The sequence below is a fragment of the Protobothrops mucrosquamatus genome, unplaced genomic scaffold (genome assembly GCF_001527695.2).
Source record: "Protobothrops mucrosquamatus isolate PMUCROS unplaced genomic scaffold, P.Mucros_1.0 scaffold4752, whole genome shotgun sequence".
Taxonomy (NCBI): Eukaryota; Metazoa; Chordata; class Lepidosauria; order Squamata; family Viperidae; genus Protobothrops; species Protobothrops mucrosquamatus.
Genome location: NW_015390644.1, coordinates 71764 through 92460, shown reverse-complemented (window position 1 = coordinate 92460; position 20697 = coordinate 71764). Strand labels below are relative to the sequence as shown.

Here is a 20697-nt window from a genome sequence, read left to right as displayed (position 1 = left end):
ATGCTTTGCGGTGGACCTCAGGCTTAGGATGGTCCAGCAGACCCACCAGGATGGGAATGCCCTTGAGATGCCTCACGTCCTTCTTGATCTTATCGTTCTCGTAGCAGAGGTGCTGGAGGTAGGCTGCGGCGTTCGATTTCACGGGATCGATGGGGTGGCTGAGCATGGCGATGACTTCGGGCAGATCCGGGTCGCGCCATCGGGGGTCTTTGCGGATGCTGTCAATGGAGGGGGAGCGCTTGCCCAGGCGGTCGATGCTGGCCATGCTGCCCCTTTCGGGCTGCGCCAAAGGCGCCGCGTAGCTGCCATGCAAGTACGGGATCCGCTCGTTGACGATTTCGCTCTCGATGGGATCCTCGTAACTCCTGTCGAGAAAGCAACCACAGTAGAGGATGAGTGGTTTATTTTAACGAAAGTCTTTAGTTTAATGAAGAGGACATGATAGCAGTGTTCCAATCTCTCAGGGGCTGCCCCAAAGAAGAGGGAGTCAAGCTATTCTCCAAAGCCCCTGAAGCCAGGACAAGAAGCAACAGATGGAAACTAACCAAGGAGAGAAGCAACCTAGAACTAAGGAGAAACTTCCTGACAGTGAGAACAATCAACCAGTGGAACAACTTGCCTTTAGAAGTCATGGGTGCTCCAACACTGGAAGTTTATAAGAGATTGGACAACCATTTGTCTGGAATGGTATAGGACAGAGGTAGGCAACCTTACGCAAGTGCTTGTAAGTCGAGGACTAGCTGTAGTTGGAGCAGCCACAGGATCACCTGGGGCAGCAGAAGTGAGTGAGTGGTGGAGGACCCACTGCTGGGAACAGAAAGGCTGTTCTCTCCATGGAGCATGTCTTGACCATGATCTGTCCTGACCATGATCCTTACCAATCCAGCTTGTACACACCCAGCTAGATCATTGCCAGAGCCACCAGCTTGCTCACGAACAGCGAGAAGCCTGTCTGATATAGTTATCCAGGATGGGAGATTGTCCCATCCATGTGTTTATTACTTTAGGTCCGTGGTGGCAAACCTATGGCACGCACAGCCCTCTCGGTGGGCACGCACGCCGTCGCCCCAGTCCTAGGCCTTCAGCTGGGTTTTTGCTTTAGGCCTCCGCCTCCATGTGCAAAAAAAAAAAAGGTTCAATCAATCAATTTCAACTTCTCACGGGAAAAAAAAAGATCTCGCAAAGTTGGAATTGATTGATTGAACTTTTTAGTTCCGCCCAGTCTGCCGTTACCACCGAAGCCATGCCCACCCAAAGGGCCACACCCACCCAATGGGCCACACCCACCCAAAGGGCCACACCCACCCGGCACCCGACGATACATAAGTGGGTTTTGGGTTGCAGTTTGGTCACTCGGTCTCTAAAAGGTTCGCCATCACTGCTTTAGGTGGTCACAGAACCCCAACGTTGGAGAGCTCCCAGTTTCACAGCTGGCGGCAAGACGCCCCTTGCAGTGGGCTTTATGGTTTATGCAAAGCCAGGATTAAATGAACCACGGCTTAATAATGCAAGAATCCCAGCGCCCGTCGTTGGCACGTTTTCCAGCCAAGACAAAACGACAGCCACCTGCCAAGTTTGTGCATTTCTGTGTCTTGGCTTCGGTGCGTTGCCACAAAAACCCCACCGCAGAGAGATTATTTCTCTTTTTCTTTCCAAATGACTTTGTGCCCTGAATGAACCTGGATTATATTAGCAGAGCCTACAGTAAAATGTAAAAAGGGGGTCACTTCCAAGTCCATCGCCCTATGAAGGATCCGGTTGGGTCACAATAATAAGTTTTAATTTGAAATAAACTAAGCAGGAAGTTTGATGCATAGGAAAGTTAAAAAATAAATAAATGAAGAAAGCAAGGAGGAAGGAAGGAAGGAAGGAGTCAGAGGAAACCTTCATTGACATCCTTATTGCAATATGTATAATTCATTCGTTTCCCGGGCTGCAATTTACAGTGTCTCAACAGCCATTATGTCTGCTTTTATGCAGGGGAGCTGTTTCCATTCTTCAGCAGAAAAGAAGATAATAATGTTAACATTCATACTAATGTTTTTCCTTGTAAGAAGCGAAAGAGCTTTCCTTGAATACTAAGGAATGCCCAGATAGAGCTAAACAGAGCTTCTGTCCATAGTTCGGAGTGAGATGGGTATGCTTTAAACCCGGTTTGGAATCCGACTCAAAAAGCCGAACTATTTCCTTCTTCTTAAACTCGGCAAGTTTAATTGTGCATCTTGCAAAACCCCTAGAGAGAGAGAGAGGCAGGGAGCATCTGCTTCAATCCCCAGCTGGTTTTTTCCCAGCCGAGCCTCTCAGCAACTGGGTTTCCCTTCTCATCTTCTACCTTTCTTCTCTGCTCCGGGGATGGGGATGGCAGGAAGAAGAAGAAGTGGGTTTGTTCCAGTGAATGGTTCACAATCAGGCAAAGAGGAATCAGAGGAGAAAGAAAGAAAGAAAGAAAGAAAGAAAGAAAGAAAGAAAGAAAGAAAGAAAGAAAGAAAGAAAAAGAAAGAAAGAAAGAAAGAAAGAAAGAAAGAGAGGGAGGGAGGGAGGGAGGGAGGGAAGGAAGGAAGGAAGGAAGGAAGGAAGAGAGAGAGGGGAGGAGAAAGAGAAACAGAAAGAGAAAGAAAGAAAGAAAAAAAGGAAGGAAGGAAGGAGGAGAGAGAGGGGAGGAGAAAGAAAGAAAGAGAAAGAGAAAGAGNGTTGATGCTGCAGGGCGCGGGCAGAGAGTGTGGCCACCATAGCACTGCTGGGCTGCCTGGGAGATCTGCGGCGGGCCCTGGAGGTGGTGAGTGGTCCTGTGGGCAGGTGAGGCGGGGGATGGGGGGCAGAGCAGAGGCGGAGCAGGGAAGTGGAGCAGGGGCGGGGCCAGTTTTTGGGCACTCGGTCTCTAAAAGGTTCGCCATCACTGGACTAGAAGATCTCCAAGGTCCCTTCCATTTGTCATTCTGTTATTCTCTGGCCAGTGAATGGTGAGATGACAAGAACTGGGAAAAAACTATTGCTGCTGCAGGCTCAGGGTCACACAGATTACTTCTCAAGAAAGGCACAAAAAACCAGTCTGCACACCAACCAGCCAATTAACTTTGATTTCTTCCCAGGCAGTTATCGTAAAGGGCTGAACATTTCCAACCCAATGCATTTCAAAAACCAACTACTGCAAACCTCAAATTCAGGAGCAAAAAAAAAACAAAAAAAACCCCACAAGGTTATTATGATTATTATTTGAAGATTGTAATTGCCAAGCACAATTCGAGAACGAGGAGGTGCTGCGTTCTATATTCAATTTGCAAAGAATTCAATTTGCAGGCCCAGTAATGAAAAGATTTATCCAAATGTTTTGCCTTTGCAATGTGTTGTGGAGGCTCACAACAATTAAAATAACCGATTGTTTTCAAATCGCTCGGAAGAGCAATTTGATCAATGCTTCTTGCAAAACGTGGGCTGCATTTATTTTTATTTTTTTTGCAAAGTAGAGAAACGAGTGGTCATTTTCCAAACGCATAAATAACTTGGGGTCGGCTTAGGGTAATATTCACGCCATCCCACTAGGGTTTGTTTAACAAACCATGTTTAAAAAGGTTGCTTGGCGTAACAAGGGTGTGAAGTCGTTGTTTTTGCTAAATGGGTCAGTCAACACACACCGAGATAGAGGAGATTGTCAAGAAACCAAGTTGGTCATACTAATTCAGAGAAGAGCAACTAAGATGATCAAAGGCCTGGAGGCTAAAACATATGAAGAACCGGCTACGGGACTTGGGTCTGGCTAGTCTAAAGAAAAGAAGAAACAGGGGACACCTGATAGCAGTGTTCCAGTATTTGAAAGGCTACCACAAAGAAGAGGGGGTCAAACTATTCTCCAAAGCACCAGAGGGCAGGACAAGAAACAATGGTTGGAAACTGGTCAAAGAGAGAAGCAACCTAGAATTAAGGAGAAACTTCTTGACAGTGAGGACAATTAACCAATGGAACAGCTTGCCACCAGAAATCGTGGGCGCTCCATCAGTGGAGTTTTTAAAGAAGAGACTGGACAGTCACCTGTCTGAGATGGTATAGGTTCTCCTGCTTGAGCAGGGGGCTGGACTAGAAGACCTCCAAGGTCCCTTCCAGTTCTATTCTATTCTATTCTATTCTATTCTATTCTACTCTACTCTATTCTATTCTCCATCCCTCTATTCTATTCTATTCTATTCTATTCTTCTATTCTATTCTATTCTATTCTATTCTATTCTATTCTATTCTATTCTCCATTATTCTATTCTATTCTATTCTATTCTATTCTATTCTATTCTATTCTATTCTATTCTATTCTATTCTATTCTATTCTCCATTCCTCTGTTCTATTCTATTCTATTCTATTCTATTCTATTCTATTCTATTCTATTCTATTCTATTCTATTCTCCATTCCTCTATTTTATTCTATTCTCCATTCCTCTATTCTATTCTATTCTCCATTCCTCTATTCTATTCTATTCTCCATTCTTCTATTCTATTCTATTCTATTCTATTCTATTCTATTCTATTCTATTCTATTCTATTCTATTCTATTCTATTCTATTCTACTCCATTCTATTCTATTCTATTCTCCATTCCTCTATTCTATTCTCCATTATTCTACTCTACTCTACTCTGCTCTGCTCTGCTCTGCTCTGCTCTGTTCTGTAAAATCAGGCCTGCCTCCCTTAACGACCCAACTGCGGTCATTGGTTAAGGAGTCCCTGTAAATTCAACGCAGACCCAGAAATGGAATTTCTGCTCTGCAGAAGTGGTGCTTGCTTTGCCCCCAAGCTCTCAGCCACTTTCAAACTCTCCCAAGAATTACTCTGCGATAAATACCCCGAGGGGAAAGAGAAGCCACTTAAGATGCTCAGTTTCTCCAGCTGTTCTCCAAGGGAGGGCAATGAGTTTGCTGCAAATCGGATCTCCATGGGGAAGTGTAATGCCACACCTCGTTTTATCACTCGGAGAACAGTCAGACCATATGCTGCTTTCTCAAGTCTTATTTCCTTTCCTTTAGGGCCTCCTTGTTCTCATTCCGCTCCGTGCTGAGGATCAGAGAATGATCAGCGGAGGTATAAGATCCTTTTGGAACCTCAAGAGACCACGTCCAAGTTGAGGGATAAACAAAAATGTTATGAATTGTGGCTGAGTCGACCGACAATATAACACAGAACAGCGTGAGTCTGCTGACTGCACCGCCCCCCAGTTTTAATCTAGGACAGGGGTCTTCCAACTTGGTCCTTTTATGACACGTGTGCCTGGCTGAGGAATTCTGGGAGTTGAAGTCCACAAGTCATAAAAGAACCAAGTTTGAAGACCCCTGATCTAGGAAAAGGCACTTGAAGAGAACTCCAAAACCACCACTTCACATGTTCACCATTGAGACCTGCAACATAATGTGGCTGTGGACGTTCAGCCCTATGGATTCACTTGGCTGGTTAAGAGCAGCCTTCATTATAATTCGCAGGGAGGCATGGAGGTTCCTCCATGAAAGCTGCACACTAAGAAGTGGAAACAAAGTAGAACATGGTGCTTCTTCAAGAGGAGAAGAAGGAGACCTCTTGATGATCAATTTGGAGAGTGAGTGGAATTGAAGGCACTAGTAGTACTTCTATCCTACAATAGCTTTCAAGTGAGAATCGTCCTCAGCTCTTCCCCAAAATGCTATCTAGGATCAGACCTAGTTAGAAGTTGGATGGGAGGCACCAGGAAATCCCAATGTCATTGACAAGACCTGACCAAAGATGGCTGAAAGGAGGAAAAGGAGGAGGAGGAGGAGGAGGAGGAGGAGGAAGAGGAGGAGGAGGAGAAGGAGAAGGAGAAGGAGAAGAAGAAAAAGAAGAAGAAGAAGAAGAAGAAGAAGAAGAAGAAGAAGAAGAAGAAGAAGAAGAAGAAGAAGAAGAAGAAGAAGAGGAGGAGGAGGAGGAGGAGGAGGAGGAGGAGAACAAGAAGAAAAAGAAGAAGAAGAGGAGGAGGAGGAGGAGGAGGAGGAGGAAGAAGAAGAAGAGGGGAGAAAGAGGAGAAGAAGGAGAAGGGGAAGGGAAAGGGGAGGAGGAGAAGGAGAAGAAGAACCAACCACTGACCTGTAATGAGTTCTCGTACTTCCATATCATTCGTCTTGCGCAACAACCTGATCAAAGCCGGGATCCCATCACAGTTCTTGATGGCCACTTTGTTCTCATTGTCCTTCCCGTAGGATATGTTCCGGAGGGCCCCGCATGCTTTGCGGTGGACCTCAGGCTTAGGATGGTCCAGCAGACCCACCAGGATGGGAATGCCCTTGAGATGCCTCACGTCCTTCTTGATCTTATCGTTCTCGTAGCAGAGGTGCTGGAGGTAGGCTGCGGCGTTCGATTTCACGGGATCGATGGGGTGGCTGAGCATGGCGATGACTTCGGGCAGATCCGGGTCGCGCCACCGGGGGTCTTTGCGGATGCTGTCAATGGAGGGGGAGCGCTTGCCCAGGCGGTCGATGCTGGCCATGCTGCCCCTTTCGGGCTGCGCCAAAGGCGCCGCGTAGCTGCCATGCAAGTACGGGATCCGCTCATTGACGATTTCGCTCTCGATGGGATCCTCGTAACTCCTGTCGAGAAAGCAACCACAGTAGAGGATGAGTGGTTTATTTTAACGAAAGTCTTTAGTTTAATGAAGAGGACATGAGAGCAGTGTTCCAATCTCTCAGGGGCTGCCCCAAAGAAGAGGGAGTCAAGCTATTCTCCAAAGCCCCTGAAGGCAGGACAAGAAGCAACAGATGGAAACTAACCAAGGAGAGAAGCAACCTAGAACTAAGGAGAAACTTCCTGACAGTGAGAACAATCAACCAGTGGAACAACTTGCCTTTAGAAGTCATGGGTGCTCCAACACTGGAAGTTTATAAGAGATTGGACAACCATTTGTCTGGAATGGTATAGGACAGGGGTAGGCAACCTTACGGAAAGTGCTTGTAAGTCGAGGACTAGCTGTAGTTGGAGCAGCCGCAGGATCACCTGGGGCAGCAGAAGTGAGTGAGTGGTGGAGGACCCACTGCTGGGAACAGAAAGGCTGTTCTCTCCATGGAGCGTGTCTTGACCATGATCTGTCCTGACCATGATCCTTACCAATCCGGCTTGTACACACCCAGCTAGATCATTGCCAGAGCCACCAGCTTGCTCACGAACAGCGAGAAGCCTGTCTGATATAGTTATCCAGGATGGGAGATTGTCCCATCCATGTGTTTATTACTTTAGGTCCGTGGTGGCAAACCCATGGCACGCACAGCCCTCTCTGTGGGCACGCGCGCCGTCGCCCCAGTCCTAGGCCTTCAGCTGGGTTTTATAAAACCTTTTTGCTTTAGGCCTCCGCCGCCGTGTGCAAAAAAAAAAAAGGTTCAATCAATCAATTTCAACTTCTCACGGGAAAAAAAAAAGATCTCGCAAAGTTGGAATTTAGTCCCATCCAGTCTGCCGTTACCACCGAAGCCATGCCCACCCAAAGGGCCACGCCCATCCAATTGGCCACACCCACCCAATGGGCCACACCCACCCAATGGGCCACACCCACCCAGCACCCAATGATACATAAGTGGGTTTTGGGTTGCAGTTTGGTCACTCGGTCTCTAAAAGGTTCGCCATCACTGCTTTAGGTGGTCACAGAACCCCAATGTTGGAGAGCTCCCAGTTTCACAACTGGCGGCAAGACGCCCCTTGCAGTGGGCTTTATGGTTTATGCAAAGCCAGGATTAAATGAACCACGGCTTAATAATGCAAGAATCCCAGCGCCCGTCGTTGGCACGTTTTCCAGCCAAGACAAAACGACAGCCACCTGCCAAATTTGTGCATTTCTGTGTCTTGGCTTCGGTGCGTTGCCACAAAAACCCCACCGCAGAGAGATTATTTCTCTTTTTCTTTCCAAATGACTTTGTGCCCTGAATGAACCTGGATTATATTAGCAGAGCCTACAGTAAAATGTCAAAAGGGGGTCACTTCCAAGTCCATCGCCCTACGAAGGATCCGGTTGGGTCACAATAATAAGTTTTAATTTGAAATAAACTAAGCAGGAAGTTTGATGAATAGGAAAGTTAAAAAATAAATAAATGAAGAAAGCAAGGAGGAAGGAAGGAAGGAAGGAGTCAGAGGAAACCTTCATTGACATCCTTATTGCAATATGTATAATTCATTCGTTTCCCGGGCTGCAATTTACAGTGTCTCAACAGCCATTATGTCTGCTTTTATGCAGGGGAGCTGTTTCCATTTTTCAGCGGGAAAGAAGATAATAATGTTAACATTCATACTAATATTTTTTCCTTGTAAGAAGCGAAAGAGCTTTCCTTGAATACTAAGGAATGCCCAGATAGAGCTAAACAGAGCTTCTCTCCATAGTTCGGAGTGAGATGTGTATGCTTTAAACCCGGTTTGGAATCCAACTCAAAAAGCCAAACTATTTCCTTCTTCTTAAACTCAGCAAGTTTAATTGTGCATCTTGCAAAACCCCTAGAGAGAGAGAGAGGCAGGGAGCATCTGCTTCAATCCCCAGCTGGTTTTTTCCCAGCTGAGCCTCCCAGCAACTGGGTTTCCCTTCTCATCTTCTACCTTTCTTCTCTGCTCCGGGGATGGGGATGGCAGGAAGAAGAAGTGGGTTTGTTCCAGTGAATGGTTCACAATCAGGTAAAGAGGAATCAGAGGAGAAAGAAAGAAAGAAAGAAAGAAAGAAAGAAAGAAAGAAAGAAAGAAAGAAAGAAAGGAAGGAAGGAAGGAAGGAAGGAAGGAAGGAAGGAAGGAAGGAAGGAAGAGAGAGAGAGGGGGGGAGGAGAAAGAGAAAGAGAAAGAGAAAGAAAGAAAGAAAAAAAGGAAGGGAGGAAGTAGGAGAAAGAGGGGAGGAGAAAGAAAGAGAAAGAGAAAGAGGAAGGAAGGAAGGAAGGAAGAAAGGAAGAGAGAGAGGGGAGGAGAAAGAGAAACAGAAAGAGAAAGAAAGAAAGAAAGAAAGAAAGAAAGAAAGAAAGAAAGAAAGAAAGAAAGAAAGAAAGAAAGAAAAAAGGAAGGAAGGAAGGAGGAGAGAGAGGGGAGGAGAAAGAAAGAAAGAAAGAAAAAGAGAAAGGAAGGAAGGAAGGAAGGAAGGAAGGAAGGAAGGAAGGAAGGAAGGAAGGAAGGAAGGAAGGAAGGAAGGAAGGAAGGAAGAGGGGGTGAGAGAGAAGAAGAGATAATCTTAAGGCTTCTTTGACTTGTCAACTGAAAGCAAGCAACTCTTTGGCACCTTTACCAAAGTTTGACATGGACATATAGATCACTGACCTTCACTGTAAAATGAGCAGACCTTCTAAAGGTATCTAGAAATGCCAATTTCTGGCACATTTGGAGAAAATAGCTGTTCCAGGCCTCCTGGAAAATGCCACTTTGCTTCACTGCGTTTACGGAATAAATCACCGTCAGTTGTGACACTACACCGGGTGCCCTCGTGTGATGGATGAATCACGGCGCCTTTCTCAAAAGGAATCGTATATTACTTACGTATGTATTTAAACATGATATGCCTATATTCGCAGCCCAGAATGGAATTTCAAAGAATGTACCAAAGGGTTCCAAAGAAAGCAATCCTCAAATGCAGGCTGGGCCATTATCCTCACGTTCAACGGCGCGATATTACAGAAATAAAAACGAGCTACATTCAGCTAAACAACAGGTAAATGTGCCATTGATCAAACTTAGCCACTTCGGCGTGGCAAACTCGCGAGGGTTATAAATAAGGCAGGCCCTGAATTCTGCTTTTATGAAGATAAGTTTTACTTTCTAAAAATACCCCTTAAAGGGACATTAAGCTGATTTCTTTTTCAATCCATTTTAAAATCCAGTTTTGGTCACCACGATGTAAAAAAGATGTTGAGACTCTAACAAGAGAAGAGCGACAAAGATGATCAGGGGACTGGAGGCTAAAATATATAAGAAACGGTTGCTGGAATTGGGTATGTCCAGTTTAATGAAGAGAAGGCTGAGGGGGGACATGATAGCAGTCTTCCAGTATCTCAGGGGCTGCCCCAAAGAAGAGGGAGTCAAGCTCTTCTCCAAGGCACCTGAAGGCAGGACAAGAAGCAACGGATGGAAACTATCCAAAGAGAGAAGCAATCTAGAACTAAGGAGAACTTTCCTGACAGTTAGAACAATTAACCAGTGGAACAACCTGCCTCCAGAAGTTGTGGGTGCTCCAACACTGGAAGTTTTTAAGAAGAGACTGGACAGCCATTTGTCTGAAATGGTATAGGGTTTCCTGCCTGAGCAGCGGGTTGAACTAGATGACCTCCAAGCTCCCTTCCAACTTTATTATTATTATTGATCATCGCACGGTCAGCCAGATGTTCAGACTGGATCTGGCATTTTTGTCTACCTATCGAGTCCTTGCCAAGGACCTGGGATAGGCAGATGTGGATGTTTGATGGTATTACAGATATCGTCGCAGGATGGATTTATGCTCCTTGCAGACAGCTGGTCATTTGCCTTCTTTTAGAGAGTCGTTGAGGCCACTTGGAGGTTTATCTGTGTCCTAGGGTCACCTGAGTGGTGCAAATGGGTGTGGAGCCTTCTTGGAACTGTTGAAAGGACTGTGTTGTAGACTGAAGTGGCCTCAAGGGCTCTTTCTAAAAGAATGCAAATGACCAGCTGTCTGCAAGGAGTGTAAATCCTTCCACTCCCCACCATCCAGTCAGAGCTGAAGAAGCTTCTTGGATGAGAAGCGAAACATCTTCAAAGAAAAACAAGAAAATCCAGTTGCCTCCTAAAAAAGCACTTTTGGGAAAGGCCCATCCAATCTTCTTACCCTTGGAACCATGAAGAAAAATAAATTATTCCCACCTAACAGACCCCCCTTTTTATATCTTTAAATTTAGGAACATCGGCTCCTAGCTTGGTCCCCTCCAGACTTTTGTCTCGTCTACAATGACTTAGACACAGTTCTTCAGTAGTCAACCCCAAAGTTCATTCCCTCTTTGCTTATGATTTACCACCAAACTCTAATCCTTCCAGCGATCATAGTCATATTTCACGCATCACAGTTAATTCGGTCTAATGCTTCCTTATCCCACTGTCCAAGGCAGAGATTGAGTTTACATATCACATTAAGCCACTCGATGCTTTGACTTAGCACGCCAAAGTCTAAGAACAGCTTAAGACTTTGCATGTTGTGTGTGGCCTCAGCCAACTGTGGTTTAATCGTTCAACCGTGGCTTAGCAGGATATGTGAAGGCAAGCAGAGCAGGGAAGTAGTTTCATCCATGGCAGACAGCATTATCAAAGGGAATCAACCAAGAGAGACCATTATGGATCTGCCAGGTTCAAAGGCAGTATACCACTCAATGCCAGTTGCAGGGGAACAGCTGCAGACGAGAGCTAATGCTTCCACGACACGCTGTGGACCGTCCAAAGCCATCTGCTCAGTCTTTACGACAAGTAGAAGATTATGGCCTTTTTCTCTCAACACATAATTAAAACAGGATTTGCTTCGAGGAGACCGAGTGACACATGCCAACTTGAATAGCCCAAGGAAGCTTCAACGAACGGCTGAAGGGCAAGGACAATCACTGGCTACTGATCAAGATGGATGTATATTTCGCATCCAGGATCAGACGCAGCAAGCGTATGGCTTGGGAACTTCAATGAAAACTCCCTCCTGGGTGATCCAGTTTTGATGGCCACGATATAAAAAAGATGTTGAGACTCTCGAAAGAGTGCAGAGAAGAGCAACAAAGAGGATTAGCAGACTGGAGGATAAAACATATAAGGAACGATTGCTGGAATTGGGTATGTCTAGTTTAATGAAAAGAAGGACGAGGGGGGACATGATAAGCAGTGTTCTAATATCTCAGGGTTGCCCCAAAGAAGAGGGAGTCAAGCTATTCTCCAAAGCGCCTGAAGGCAGGACAAGAAGCAACGGATGGAAACTCATCAAGGAGAGAAGCAACCTGGAACTAAGGAGAAATTTCCTGACAGTTAGAACAATTAACCAGTGGAACAACCTGCCTCCAGAAGTGCTGAATGCTCCAACACTGGAAGTTTTTAAGAAGAGACTGGACAGACATTTGTCTGAAATGGTATAGGTTTCCTGCCTGAGCAGGGGGTTGGACTAGAAAACCTCCAAGGTCCCTTCCAACTCTGTTATTCTGTTATCTCCTGGTGTAGGTTTTTTTGATGCTTCGGGTTTTCCATTCCAGATATGGAACGTTTTCTTGCATCTCTGCTCAGACGCAGCTCTGCCTTTCTTTGGGCAATTATCACGGGACCAAAATTGATTTGGGCATATAAATTTCCAGGCAGGCAGACAGAAATCTCCTTTTGTGCACTCATTTATATTTGCAGGCACTTTCTGAACCGTTTCCTTCCTCTCCCCACCTCCCGATCTATATTCAAATGTGAGCTTGTTCGGAAACTGGGTCAACAGTGACAAGAAAGAGGAAAGCAGAGAGAGAGGAAGGAAGCATGGTGGAAGGAACTGGCTACCTGGTTGGTTAGAGACTGGTGGAAAACGGCAACTGCAATTAGGACAAGAAACACAGCTATAACCAGTTCATTACTGGTCAGAAGTGGATTGCTCTGTGATGGGTAAGCAGCGGAAACGAGATGCCCTGGGCAAAATCCAGCTCATTAAGATATCAGGAATGAGAGTCCTTGAGTTGCAAAGGGTCCCTTAGGATACAGGTATAGTCCTCAACTTACAACCAAGAATGAGCCCAAAATTTCTGTTGCTGAGACATTTGTTCAATGAGTTCTGTCCCATTTTAATGGCTTTTTTTGCCACACTTGTTAAGTGCGTCATTGTAGTTGTTTAAGTTAGCAACCTGGCTTCCCCGTTGACTTTGCTCGCCAGAAAGTCGCAAAAGGGGAATCCCAAGAGACGCTGCAACCGTCATAAATACGAGTCAGTGGCCAAGCGTCTTGAATTTTGATCACGTGACTGTGAGGATGCTGCAACGGATGTTAGGTGTGGGAAACGATCGTAAGTCACTTGTCAAGATAATGATTTAGAAGCTAACCCGCTGATGTAATGTAATATAAGAGGTAGTGATGGGAATGAAACAGCAGGGTCTGTGTCTCTTTAAGAGCAAGCAGGGTCTGTATCTCTTTAAGAGCTTTGTATAAAAAGGGAAGGCTCTTCAGAAGCGTTCTCTCTCTCTCTTCTGTTTTCCTGCTGTAACTGCTGTGTGTTGGATCCTGCTGTATTAGCATGCTCTGACATCCCTTTTTTCAGTGCCGTTGCAACTTTGAACAGTCACTAAACGAATCATTGTTAAGTCAAGGACTACCTGCACTCTCTCATGAAAATCGACTTTCAACCTTCCTCTGCCAGCTGGGTTTGTTTATCTATGGGCCAAGTTTCATTTATCGGCAGAATTATTAACCTTTCAAGACTTATTGAAAATCAATCCCTTCGCTCATTTTTAAATGGAAAGAAAGCTCCTGGACTCACTCTTCCTCCGTTCAGCCTCGACAGAAAGCAGAAAAGGGGGAGAAGAGAAAAAGCGACAGTAAATCAGCCAAACGTGTCACTAAGTGGAGAAACGGATGTCTGGGTGATTGTAGGAAAGCGGGGGATATCTTGACAGTGGATGGTCTCGGCTAATGGATATTGTCAGAAGTTAGCAGAAACAGGCAGTATATCACGCAAACAAGATCCCATGTGGGTAGCTGAGAAGAAAAGGGAGTTGATCAAGTTGGCTCCTCCAGCTTTTGAGATCTACGGGAGAAAATCTGAGCTTCAGTCGTCAAACCAGCCCAAGGCAAGGACAAGAGAAGGATAAGAATCAATTAATTAATGGATGGATGGATGGATGGATGGATGGTCGGTCGGTCCTTCATCTCTTTGTTGTTTGGGACTAAAATAGAACTACTTGCCTCCAGAAGTTGTAAACGCTCCAACACTGGAAGTTTTTAAGAAGAGATTGGACAACCATTTGTCTGAAATGGTATCGGGTTTCGTTCCTGAGCAGGGGGCTGGACTAGAAGACCTCCAAAGTCCCTTCCAACTATTCTATTCTATTCTATTCTATTCTATTCTATTCCATTCCATTCCATTCCATTCCATTCCATTCCATCCCATATTCTATTCTATCCCATCCCATATTCTATTCTATTCTATTCTATTCTATTCTATTCTATTCTATTCTATTCTATTCTATTCTATTCTATTCTCCATTCCTCTATTCTATTCTATTCTGTTCTATTCTATTATATTCTCCATTCCTCTATTCTATTCTATTCTATTCTATTCTATTCTATTCTATTCTATTCTATTCTCCATTCCTCTATTCTATTCTATTCTGTTCTATTCTATTATATTCTCCATTCCTCTATTCTATTCTATTCTATTCTATTCTATTCTATTCTATTCTATTCTATTCTATTCTATTCTATTCTGTTTTGCATTCTGTTCTGTTCTGCATTCTATTCTATTCTATTCTATTCTATTCTATTCTATTCTATTCTATATTCTATTCTATTCTGTTCTGCATTCTATTCTATTCTATTCTATTCTATTCTATTCTATTCTATTCTATTCTATATTCTATTCTATTCTGTTCTGCATTCTATTCTGTTCTGCATTCTTCCTATTCTATTCTATTCTATTCTATTCTATTCTATTCTATTCTATTTCTATTTCTATTTCTATTTCTATTTCATCCCATCCTCTATTCTATTCTATCCTATTCTATTCTATTCTATTCTATTCTATTCTATTCCATTCCATTCCATTCCATTCCATTTCTATTCTATTCTATTTCTATTCTATTTCTAATGAAACATCTCCAGCAAAACAACCAAACTCGGAGAGCACCAAGAACCCCACAGACCTCCTCCTCCTCCAACCTCCCTCCCTTTAACACTGCTGATGTGACCTAGTTGGGTAATGAAATGTCTCCAGCAAACCAACCAGGCTCAAAGAGCACCAAGGACCACACAGTCCTCCTCCTCCTCCTCCTCCTCCAACCTCCCTCCCTTCTAGCCCTGATGATGTTACCTCCGCACTAAAACAACCAAACCCAAAGAGCACCAAGGACCACAGAGTCCTCCTCCACCCCCCTTCCCCCTTTCCACAAACCCCACCCCCTTCTAAAGTGACGATGTTCCCTAGCTGGGTCATGAAACATCTGCAGCAAAACAGCCCAGCTCAGAGAGCACCCCACAGTTCAAAGATTCTCTCCTATTGTGATCTGCTTCTGCGGACTGTAGCCAACCTTGAGCAAAGGAGCTTAACGGCAGGTGAGTGAGACAGATGGCACGTTAGCAACCTTCAGTGATTAAATTCTGGGCCTTGGATATAAAAGTCTGGCTAGTTGTATTAATCTACTGGGATACCCCTACTGCAGCATTATTATACTTCCTTAATAATAACTTATCAAGTTTCGTACATATAATATATAACTTATCACGGAGAGAAGCAACCTAGAAGTAAGGAGAAACTCCCTGACAGTGAGAACAATTAACCAGTGGAACAACCTGCCTCCAGAAGTGGTGAGTGCTCCATTACTGGAGGTTTTCAAGACAGTCATTTGTCTGGAATGGTCTAGACTCTAGGGCAGGGGTCCCCAAACCCTGCTCCGTGGACCGGTACCGGGCCGTGGCATGCCAGCAATCGGTGAGCATGAACAAACAAAGCCCCATCTGTGGGATCCAGGCAGCACACAAAACTACACACTCTCCAGTCCGTGGAAAAACCTTTCTCCACGGAACTGGTCTCTGGTCCCCAAAAGGTGGGGGACCTGTGGCCTAGGGTCTCTTGCCTGAGCAGGGGGTTGAGCTAGAAGACCTCCAGGGTCCCGTCCAACCATTATTCTGTTAATCAGTGGAATGACTTGCCTGCAGAAGTTGTGGGTGCTCCATCACTAGAGGTTTTCAAGAAGAGATTGGACGGCCATTTATTGAGCAGGGGGTTGGACTAGAAGACCTCCAAGGTCCTTCCAACTCTGTTATTCTGTATTGCCATTCCAAACCCTCGCTACTTTTTCAAAGCAGAGGAAGAACCAAGAACCCAGACAAAGGGGAACGTTCTTGAGAAGGTGCCATAAATAAGGTTAGTACGGTGGTGAGGTCTTCTCCACTACCAGACCTCAAGCTCCCCCGCAGGTCCGAATCGAGCAGACTTTCCACTGCTCCTGCAGGACAAGGGTCCTACAACGAGCTGCTTACCTCCCCCCATCTAACCCTGCATTTACCTTCCCTTGTGGGGTCTCCCTCTCTCGGGGAGCCCAGCCGACGTCCTCCGATTCACCGTCGAGTACTCTGGATCGAGTTCATACCCTTCGTCGTCAATTCCGAGGCTGCGGTTATCGTCCTCCAGCCCGTACGGCTCAGGTTGGAACCGTTCCGGCTGGGAGCGGTTCAAGTCCGCGTTACTGCCCGTTGGCACCTGCGGTTGGGCCAGCGGTCCATAGTTATCCCTCCTGCTTGGCAAAGTGAAGCTCCCATCCTCGGGCCGGTAATTGTTCCCAGGTGCGTAGGCGTAATGTGGGCGGTAATTGACACTCCGGGACAAGCTTCCGTAATTGTCTGGCAGGTCGCCGTAACCGTTGTGGCTTACGAAGGAACGATACTGGCCATCGTGACCCTCTGGATAGGAATCGTTGTAGCTGTTATAAGAGCGGTTCAAGGTGGACGAGGCCTGGGGGGTGATGTATCGCTCGCCGTTCTTGACTTGCCTTCTGTCGATGGAGTCGGTATAACTACCCATGGGGGATGACCCGTCCATCGTAGGGAGGCCATCGGGACCAAGGGGGACCTGGCGCACCGTTCTAGTCGTGACGGTCTTGACCATTTTGGTTACCTGCGAGGCAGAGAGAGAGGAACACAGACGTTATTTATTTCTGGAACCCCGGTGGGCTGCAGTGTAAATAATTTTACACACACACCCCACTTCTGCACCAATGCCTTCCAACCCAAAGGAGTAAGAGGATGAGCCATTGGCCATCGGTTGGTATCCTTCACAAGGAGGTTGTGCCAAAGAGCTACGCCTATCTCAACCAGCATCCTCTTCATCCCCCCCCAGTCAATCGGATCACAGGTGTTTAGTAGTAGTCATGACGTCATAGGTGACATCATCACGGAAATGACATACTGTAATTCATGCCACTTGTGTTGGGATGTCCCTTGTCCCACCATTGTGGACATCCATGGATCAGGAATAGAATAGAATAGAATAGAATAGAATAGAATAGAATAGAATAGAATAGAATAGAATAGAATAGAATAGAACAATAGAATTGAATAGAATAGAATAAGATTAGATTAGATTAGATTAGTACAGAACAGAATAGACACAGCCAATCAGATCACAGATGTTTAGTAGTAGTCATGATGTCATAGGTGACATCATCACAGAAATGACATAATTCATGCCACCTGTATTGGGATGTCACTTGTCCCACCATCGTGGACATCCATGGATCAGGAATAGAATAGGTTAGAATAGAATAGAATAGAATAGAATTAGAATAGAATAGTAGAATAGAATAAAAATAGAGCAGAACAGAGCAGAATAGAACAGAAGTAGAATAGAAAAGAATAGAATAAAATAGAATAGAATAGAATAGAATAGTATTTCCTGCCTGAGCAGGGGGTTGGACTAGATGACCTCCAAGGTCCCTTCCAACTACTACTATTACTTATTATTGTTGTTGTTGTTGTGAACCATGATAGAGCCAACCAGGTGTTAACATAGATTGAATCCAGAGTCAGCTCTGTTCTGAAGGCTCTTCTTTTCATTCTGGAGTTGCTGCGGACCGAAGATGCTTTGACCTTACTAGGATAGTTCATGAAACACAACTTTCCTTTGCAGAAGAGAAGCTACAGATTATCTTGCTCCAAAGCTATGCACAAAAAGTCCTCTTCATGATCTTCCACCCCTATAAACATGCCACTTGGCTTAAGATCCATCCGGGCGTTTGCTCAACAAAGGGGGTGGAACTGACGCTAGCCACCCTTTAATAACACAAACACACGTTGTCAAAAGAACAGGGTAAACACAGCCTGTTCCATGAACGTCTGACACCCGTGGGTGTGTTGGTATGCCTGGGTTAACAACACCCCACAAAGTTTTGAACAGCCGAAGCTTGACGGGCAATATTTATAACCTCCAACGGGCAGCATGCATTTGAAAAGAAGCAAATCAGGAAAAAAAAATTCTGTTTGAGCCCATTTTTCGCCCTGCCTTCCTTCTTCTCAACCAGAGATTGGCTTAGATTTACCCAGAAACAAAACATCTCACCGTCCCACCAGAGCTGGGGCAGTAATTCCCACACAGCAGCAACAACAAATACATTTTTTGTTGGTGAGACATTAAAAAAAAAAAATCTGCTCAAAAGGAGAAGAACGAAGCCACTTAAGCTAGTTCAAAGGAGAAATGGGTAGATCGATAAGAACAGGAAGAAGACAACGATCTTAAAAAAGTGGGATGGAGTGCTTAAAATAAAGTTTTAAGACACTTTTGCCGATCAATATGTGGTTCCAGAAAGTTCCTCTACACTTGAAGCCGATATCCATCAGACATCTGGGCTGTAGCAATGGGAAATCTGCATTCAGCATGCACCATGTTTTAGAAATTATCAAAGAGGTTGAAGATAGAAAAATGAAGATATTTTGACCTGCAATAACTGATTAAAAATGGAGAGACCAACACCGGATTAGCTGCAACGGGTCTAGTGGTTACGTTTTGTCTAGGGAGCCAGTTTGGTCTAGTAGTGGTTAAGGCACCAAGCTAGAAAGCAGGAGAATGTGAGTTCTAGTCCTACCTTAGGCATGAAAGCCAGCTGGATAATTCTGGGCCAACCACCAGGAGACTGTGAGTTCTAGTCCCGCCTTAGGCATGAAAGCTAGCTGGATAATTCTGGGCCAACCACCAGGAGACTGTGAGTTCTAGTCCCGCCTTAGGCATGAAAGCTAGCTGGGTGATCTTTGAAAAAGAACCTGGAGATGGTGGAGTTCTAGTCCCACTTTAGGCATGAAAGCCAACTGGGTGACTTTGGGCCAATCACCAGGAGACTGGGAGTTCTAGTCCTGCCTTAGTCATGAAAGCCAACTGGGTGACTTTGTGCCAATCACCAGGAGACAGTGAGTTCTAGTCCTGCCTTAGGCATGAAAGCCAGCTGGGTGACTTTGGGCCAATCACCAGGAGACAGTGAGTTCTAGTCCTGCCTTAGGCATGAAAGCCAGCTGGGTGACTTTGGGCCAATCACCAGGAGACAGTGAGTTCTAGTCCTGCCTTAGGCATGAAAGCCAGCTGGGTGACTCTGGGCAAATTTTTGATACCTACTTCCACTCAATCATATAAGTAGAGTTGACTTAGGGAGTTAGAGAGTTGGGGGTCCCGGGGTACGTGGTCCATTTGGTTAGCTGTTGGCTTTGCGAACTCAAAAAGCGAGTTGATTTAAGAATCAAGCTAATAGTAGGTGCCCAGTGTCGTTGTAACTTCGGACGGTTACTAAAGGATTTGTTGTAAGTTGAGAATTACCTATAGTAGGTCACTTGTGTTTCAAACGTACCTTTACTTTGTTTTAAGAGCTAGGGGACCCCCTGAAACAATTTTCAGATTAGAAGTCTGACAATTCCTAAGGTGAAAGAGAGCAAAGACAACCGAGTTCGTCTTTCCAACAACCTTGTCTCAACTTGGCTGAGACAACAATTCTCAGCCGATATTGCGCTGTCCAGGGTCCTGACCTCGGCCCGCTTTATCCAACATAACCCTTCATTGATGGAAGCTGTCAAAAATACCCTTTATCGGACTCGTGTCATAAAACACCAAGTGGGGAAGGAGGAAGCACTGAAGGATAAAAGCATCTTGACATTTCCAAATGCTTATTTTTTTGGACAGCTCGGCTGTAAAATTATTAGGCCAAAGAGAGACAAGCCATTATCTCATTAGCAGAAGGTTGTAAAAAACAGGCGTCCTCTGGAGGCTGATGAAATGGGAAGCTCAGGTCTCCCTCCCCCGATGGCCACTTTAATTAAAAAAAGTCTTTTGCTTTTCAAAAACGGCTGGAGGAAGCCAAGATAATTTCCATGAGGTCCTGGTACTCTGTGTTTTCTTGCAGACGTTTCATTACCCAACAAGCTTACATCATCAGAGTTGGAAGGGGGAGGAGGAGGAAGAAGAAGGAGGGAAGAAGGGAGGGGGATTGTGGGGGCCCTCTCTCTGAGATCTGTTTTTTTCTTGCAGAGGTTTCATTACCCAACTATGTTACATCATCAATGCTAGAAGGGACTGGGGTTTGCAGATTGGAGGAGCAGGGGACCATATCGGGTTAGGGGAGCACGCACACGCTATTTACAAGCTTGTGGGTGCTCCGGTCCTCAGGCTCCTACTCGGTCTCCAGGAGACTTAGATCCCCCGGCCTGGGACTATCGGCTGTTGTTATGTAACGCCAGGTCCGTGGTAAATAAGGCCCCCCTCATACAAGACCTTATTCTAGAGGGGGATGCGGACCTGGCGGGTATTACTGAGACCTGGTTGGGCGTCGAGGGAGGAGTCCCTCTTGTAGACATCTGCCCACCAGGTTTTCAGACATTCCATCAGCCGAGGACCCGGGGTAGGGGCGGGGGGGTAGCGGTCATTATAAGGGAGAGCCTTCATCCTAGGGAGACCACTGTGCCTCAGATAGACGGTGTGGAGTCCCTCCTTGTGAAATGGGGGCAAGGGGTTCAAGTGGGCTTGTTGATTGTATACCTGGCTCCCTGCTATGTATCAACGGCCCTGCCTGAGCT

General features: G+C 45.4%; 1 protein-coding gene across 1 annotated transcript in view; it reads right to left on the bottom strand.

Moving 5' to 3' along the window:
* Positions 1–46: 46 nt before the first annotated feature.
* LOC107299280 (armadillo repeat protein deleted in velo-cardio-facial syndrome homolog) overlaps positions 47–20697 on the bottom strand; it is a gene marked incomplete at its 3' end in the record, with an annotated part of 85289 nt that continues 64638 nt past the window's right edge. Inside the window, exons 3-7 of the mRNA XM_015828642.1 lie at positions 16158–16765; positions 6069–6572; positions 3870–3909; positions 879–901; positions 47–365 (exon numbers count right to left, since the gene is read on the bottom strand). Coding sequence (XP_015684128.1) covers positions 47–365; positions 879–901; positions 3870–3909; positions 6069–6572; positions 16158–16765 — 1494 coding nt within the window. The remainder of the gene's footprint in view (positions 366–878; positions 902–3869; positions 3910–6068; positions 6573–16157; positions 16766–20697) is intronic.